The 6,327-nt window shown below is 42.0% G+C and overlaps 1 protein-coding gene across 7 annotated transcripts in view; it reads left to right on the forward strand.

The window, feature by feature from the left end:
• ppargc1a (peroxisome proliferator-activated receptor gamma, coactivator 1 alpha) overlaps positions 1-5,846 on the forward strand; it is a 316,689-nt gene extending 310,843 nt beyond the window's left edge. For all 7 annotated transcript variants that reach the window (XM_030722814.1, XM_030722816.1, XM_030722817.1 and 4 more), the window contains exons 10-13: positions 104-224; positions 2,037-2,158; positions 2,504-2,655; positions 4,715-5,846. In XM_030722814.1, coding sequence (XP_030578674.1) covers positions 104-224; positions 2,037-2,158; positions 2,504-2,655; positions 4,715-4,818 — 499 coding nt within the window. In that variant the 3' untranslated portion in view covers positions 4,819-5,846. The remainder of the gene's footprint in view (positions 1-103; positions 225-2,036; positions 2,159-2,503; positions 2,656-4,714) is intronic.
• Positions 5,847-6,327: the final 481 nt, after the last annotated feature.

Genomic DNA, 6,327 nt, shown 5'->3' on the forward strand with positions numbered 1-6,327 from the left:
GTCAGCAGTGATGAATATTGGCAATTGTTCTTCATAAGCATCAACAGAAAGGGTGAATTTAGAGGATGAGGAAGTGATTTCGTATATGTCCTCTTCTCCACAGGTATGACAGCTACGAGGAGTACCAGCACGAGAGGCTCAAGAGGGAGGAGTACCGCCGAGACTACGAGAAGCAGGAGTTCGAGCGGGCCGAGCAGCGAGAGAGACAAAGGCAAAAAGCAGTAGTGAGTCAGCTGACAGAACTACCATCACATTTCCTCTATTGGCCCTTTATTTTATTTTTTTTCAGGGTGGGGGTGATGCTTGACTTTGGGTCTTCCTGCAACAAAGCTGATAAAAGACCACATGTAATCACTGCTGTGGCACAACACACAAAAACCTCCCACAGACATGCACAGATTACTTGGGATGACACAGCCTGCAGCCCAGTGCCATGTGCCACAGTGTCTCTCTCTACTGAAAGAATACATACAAAGTGAGTTCCTGAATGATTCAGGCGACAGGCCCTTCCTCTTTATCTCTGGGTTGTGTATTTTTAACGTCTCCCGTCTGGAAACACTGTCGACTCTTATTAATCACACCACAGGGGCAAAATGTTAAAATAGAAGAAAACTGGGAGAGCAAAAAAAAAAAAAAAGGGAGAAGATGGCCACTAATTCCACAGAGATCTTTTCCTTTTCCTGTATCTATTTCAAAAAAAAAAAAAATCATCATGATTCAGTGAATATCACATTTCTCCCTCTTATCTCAGCTCTCCTTGTCTCAGTGTGAAATTACTCAGGTTTCCAGTGGGAAACTGCTGCTACCACCCGTTGATAAAGCACACATTAAGTGGCGCGGTAATGCAAACGTGGCTTGACACGCAGACACTTTCAGAGATGGAGAGACAAACAATTATGAGCAGTAAAGCTCAAGCTGTCAAAGGGACAGGGATGTGAAAGCGCCTCCTTGTGACTGTCTGTCTGTCTCGCTCTGTTTTTGTAGCCCTCGAGGTGCCGTCAAGAAAAGACCACCTATTTATCGGCCGTCAGCAACTAAACTCTAAATTCAGCAACTGCTTTTTTAGTCTCGAAGACTAATGTAACATTAAAGAGAGTGGGAAAAGCGCAGGACAGCCACTCGTGGTTCATTTTTATTTTTCTCAGCTGTAGCTCGAACGAGCAAAGGTGAACCAGGCAACTGATTTACATATATGTTACCACTACCCTCAAGACAGCTTTCAGAATTCCAGCAGGCCTCAATGGACTTGCCCAGTAATGGCAAGTAAATGAATGAATAAATAAATAATACCAGTCATACGCGATAGCCTCAGGCCTCAACTGTATTATATGATTAGCAGATGCAATTAAAATACTCAAAAGCCAGCCTGGCGCGGTTTGTTCCTAAATTATTCCACTATGACCCTCACGTCCTCTGAGGTTCAGGGAGCGGGGTCTTTTTTTTTTGTTTGTTTTTTTGCCCTGAGGCTCTCTGCTGCTGCTCTTTATGCTTCCTCTCTCTTGGATATGAATAACCTTACAATATTAACAGACCTCTCATTTAGGGAACCGCGCCAAGTTCGCTGTGTATTGCGAGTTTGACTCCCGAGCTGCAAAGAAGGAAAGAAAGAGAAAGAAAGAAGCAGGCTTCTCTGATATATAGCTGAGTCACTCCCACTGCTTTATTTTTAGACTTCACAAAAAAGAAGCAGCAGCCCCAAACTTAAGACATGGCATCATTTGATAAAAATCACTCTGCCTCTGGTTGATGAGTTGCAGAGAGAAAGAGGAATTGTAGTGCCAGGGCAGATTGAAGGCGCTTCCAAACTGCAACTCAATCAGATAAGAGGAAGCAGGCTGAACCAATCACAGAAGGAACACAACAGACAGATGGAAAAGAGGGACAAAAACAGGGGGCCCAAAGTCAGCCGCAGTATCCACAGGAGTGATCAAGACCAATTCATTAGGGCTCAGTGAAGAAAGAAAAAGGAAAAGGAAAAAACAAGACTGCCCCTTTTAATCTCTTCCCTCCGCTCTGTCTGTCCTCTTAATGAGCAGGAGGAGAGACGAGTGGTGTACGTGGGGCGACTGAGGTCCGACTGCACCCGGACAGAGTTGAAGCGCCGCTTTGAAGTCTTTGGTGAAATAGAAGAATGTGCAGTGAACTTGAGGGACGATGGGTAAGGCCTCAAGAGTTTCCGTCTGTGTGTGGATCTGTATCTTAGCTTGGTGTTATTCTGGCATTCCATATCCATTGACTTTGGGCAAAAAAAAATTATTTCTGTTGTAACCGCTGAACTTCCAGCAAAGGCAAGTGACAACAACAGAGCTTTGGCAATCTGAGAGTGTCTCTTGATTCGTCTACATTTAGGCCTATGGAGCCTGAAAGACACACCTTTATTGATTCTCTTTTGCATATAAATAGAATGATCGTCATCTCTGACAAGCCCCCACCCCCACTCCCTCGTTGAGTCATTGTTGCCCCACAGCAACACTCTGACGTGTTATTTTCTATTCTTGACCAGGGACAATTTTGGCTTCATCACGTACCGCTACACTTGTGATGCCTTTGCCGCCCTTGAGAATGGACACACCTTACGCAGGTCAAACGAGCCCCAGTTCGAGCTGTGCTTTGGCGGACAAAAGCAGTTCTGCAAATCACATTACACAGACTTGGGTGAGTGCAGCTTTGTTGTTCTTTCCATCAGCCCCCTGCAGTCATGCAGTATATTTGCATGCATGGAAGACTGTCAGTGAAACGGGAGCGGGAAAGGGGAGGGGTGAATAAGCCTTGAGTGATGCTTCCGGATCAAAACGTACCCATCTCTGCACAATTCCTACAGCCCTGAGTGTGTCCAGCAGGCGTCCACGCTTCGAGATCGCAGAGAGAGTTCAGAGGTCGGTCTGTGAACATGCCGAGAGTAGGGTTTTATTCCCTCCCTGCGAGTGGCTCCAGTATCTCAAGTAAAATGAGGCAGACTCCATTACTTATGTGGACATGAGAAGCTTCTTTTCACTTTGTCGATATGAAAAGAAAGGGTAGCACTTAAAAACACAGCTGGTGTGTTTTCGTGTATGTGTGGGAATTGTTTTAGTAAGATGAGGCAGGACTAGAGGCGAAATAACGAGGAGGAAGACGTGGTTGAAGAATGACAAGGAAAAAGATGAGGTAAAGAAGAAGAAGAAGAAGAAGATGGTGGGAGCAAGGTGAAGTCCCAGAAACCCCCCTGCTCCCTTTAGAGTCCATCTGCTGCCAGCTGTTGTGGTGCTGAAACGAGGTAGAGCCTTGATGCGGCACTTAGGGGCCAATAATTTACATCGGGGGGAGGGGCCGCTTCAGCAGCTCTCTGCCTACCTACTAGCTACTTCTGCCTGTGCTTATCTGCTGCCTTTGCTGAGAGTGTGGGGGTTGTAGCTGACTGCAGTATAGCAGAATTCATCTAACATAAGTTATTCCTTAGAGTAAACATGCATAGCTTCTATATTGGTCAGACACATGAATCTCAAACAGAAATCTGAACCGCAGTGAAGCATTTGATAAATAATGCAAGCTATCGGTGAAATCGAGGCTTTTTCTTCTGCCATGGTGCCCCGCTTCTGACATATGAAAAGAAGAGAAAAAAAAGGAAATGTATTTTGATAAAAGTGGTGACAATTGAGAGGCAGTGTTGGGACTTAAGTACATTTAAGCATTTTCAATACCGCGCAAACACAAAAGATCGTCTGCTCCATTCAAAGATGACGCCAAAGCTAGGTATTGACTACTTTCAAAGCAATGTGTGAGGTCAGAAAAGTGAAATGAGATGCCACGAGCAGGTCATTTAAGAGAAAAAGAGCAATTTTCCCATTAAATGAGGCGGTTACTATACATTTTCAAAGCACATGCTCGAAGCCGTTAGCCTTTTAAAAGAGTGCGTGGCACAGAGAGAAACAGTTGCTAATCCTGAAGCCTTGAGGTTAGACATTATACTGAGATTGACTAATCAGTCTGCTGAAATGGAAAGGCCTTCATTCGACAACCTCTTTGTCAGGAATGGGCTATTTTGGTCACCCCCATATTGATAGCACAGGATAAGAGATTGAGAGGAAGGGAGAATCTTTTAATAGTGTGGTATCCAAACCTCTTCCCATCTTCTCGTCTTTTTTTTTCCCCTTTCTTTCTTTTTTCCGAGACACTGTCCATTAGTTTTAAGTAGAGCAACGGGGTATTTTTCATCCCTCAAGGTGTGCAGCATGACACAATCCAGCCCTCGGCCATTGCATTAGATCAAACCGGCGTCTCCCAGCTGCCACGGTCATTCCCATTTCTCAAAGCACTAGGTGTGTGCTGCTGAGTCCTTTGGGGACCCCATTTGTGAAGCTGTCTGTTGGCACAGATAAGATGCTCTTTATGTATTATCAGGTTGATCGAGAAAAACAGGACCTGTGAGAGATGGACGGACAGAAGGATGCGGTTTCATATCTGTTGCCTCCGTGTAAAAAGAAATGTCCTAAAAAACAATATTTTCTAGCCTTGATGTGTGATAGCTTAGGTAGGTTGCTAAAGCACAGAAAGCATAGAAACTATCAGTTTAACTTTAGATCTGCACATGACCGAGCACTAATGGTGCAAGTGCAGAATATTCTGAGAGCTCTCACCACAAACACTTCTGAGAATGTAAAGGTGAACCTTTTGTTTTTGCGTGCGCTTTCTAAGAAATACTAATGCTAACTGCAATCCCGCTTGCCCCTTTCAGACTCCCATTCAGACGACTTTGATCCAGCCTCCACAAAAAGCAAGTATGACTCCATGGATTTTGACAGTTTGCTGAGGGAGGCCCAGCACAGCCTGAGAAGGTAACCTGTTGTAACCTGTTCAGTGGCACCTGCTGTCTGTCACAAAGAGGGACTTCTGATACCTCACTGTGGTTTCTCGCTCCTTTGATGACGAGACTACCAGAAGTTTTACACTCTGTCAAAGAGTATATAAGAATAAGTCTATAGACCTATATCAATATAAATGAATATATCAAAAATAAAGTTTACATGAACATAGCTGCTGAAGAGCTGAGAAGAGACATTTCATTCTGGGAAGCCAGTGAACCCTGAGAATCTGTTGCACGGGTTTGGTGCACTCTACTGCTGAAAGAAGAAAAAGAACTTTTTTTTTCTTTTCTTTGTTTTTTTTTTTGTTTGTTTGTTTGGTTTTTTTGCTCCAAGCACTACAATACCCACAATTCTTTTGGGGTGGGGTGGGGTGAAAACATGCAGCTTCTTCAGCCAGATTTGTTTTAATTTGCTGTTGTTTTGTTTTTCTTTCCTTTTTGTTCTTTTCAATCTTGGTGTTTGGATCTGGTGTTACATTACAAACAAGAGTATAGGGAATTGTATCTTGAGGTGAAATCCTCAAGGTAACATCATTGTCTACATTTTACGGAGAAATGTAGCCGTGTATTTACAAATACTATAAAAAGGAATATTTTTTATTTTATGTACATATCAAAGTTCTTTATTTGTTACAGCTATGCACTGTAAAACGCAGCCTTTTTTAAAATGCGGAGAACATTTCTTAATTCAGAATGTCGATCTGTAGTAATTACAATACTGTAAAACATATTGTACACCTACATGATGTGTAGAAGACATGATATGATTGTAGAAAAAAAAAAAAAAAAAGACTAAGAAGAAGAAAAAAGATGTGTCCGAATGCTCGTTTTTGGGGGAGCATGTGAACATATGTCTTTTTTTTTTTTTTTTAAGTTATTTTGTCGGAAGAAAAAACAAGTCAACCATGTATAGTTTTCTCTGTTTGTAAAGTTTCTCAATCAGTGTTTTTGCTTATACGGCCACTGTAAAATGCATTTTTAACGTCTTTTTCATGATTGTAAAAAACGTTAGCCCATTTTTTATTAATTGTTTCATACATATATATATATATATATATATATATATATATATATATATATAGACGTGTGTGTGTGTGTGTGTGCGCGTGTGTGTGCGCGTGTATCTTGCATTGCATGGTTCGTGTTTGATTACCTTTAAAGACAGAAAATTTTCAATCAGTGTAAACACATATTTATCTATTTATTTTAATATTTGAATCAAAACATATTTATGGACTCCACTGAACATGGTGTACCTCATGAAAATTATTTGCTATTTATGTTATGTCCTTTGATTTGTGTTATTTAACTTGCAATCACTAGACAGGGTGTACAATAAACGGTTTGGTGGGAATAATATTACCTTCTATGCCTTTCCAAAACAATCAAAACATTCAGCTAATCAGTCCAGCAGTCAGCCCCTCATCCCTTTAGTAATTTGTCTCCGCTAACAGTCAGACCTGCAGCACATAAATGTTTCTCTC

The sequence above is a fragment of the Archocentrus centrarchus genome (assembly GCF_007364275.1).
Source record: "Archocentrus centrarchus isolate MPI-CPG fArcCen1 chromosome 18 unlocalized genomic scaffold, fArcCen1 scaffold_23_ctg1, whole genome shotgun sequence".
Classification (NCBI taxonomy): domain Eukaryota; kingdom Metazoa; phylum Chordata; class Actinopteri; order Cichliformes; family Cichlidae; genus Archocentrus; species Archocentrus centrarchus.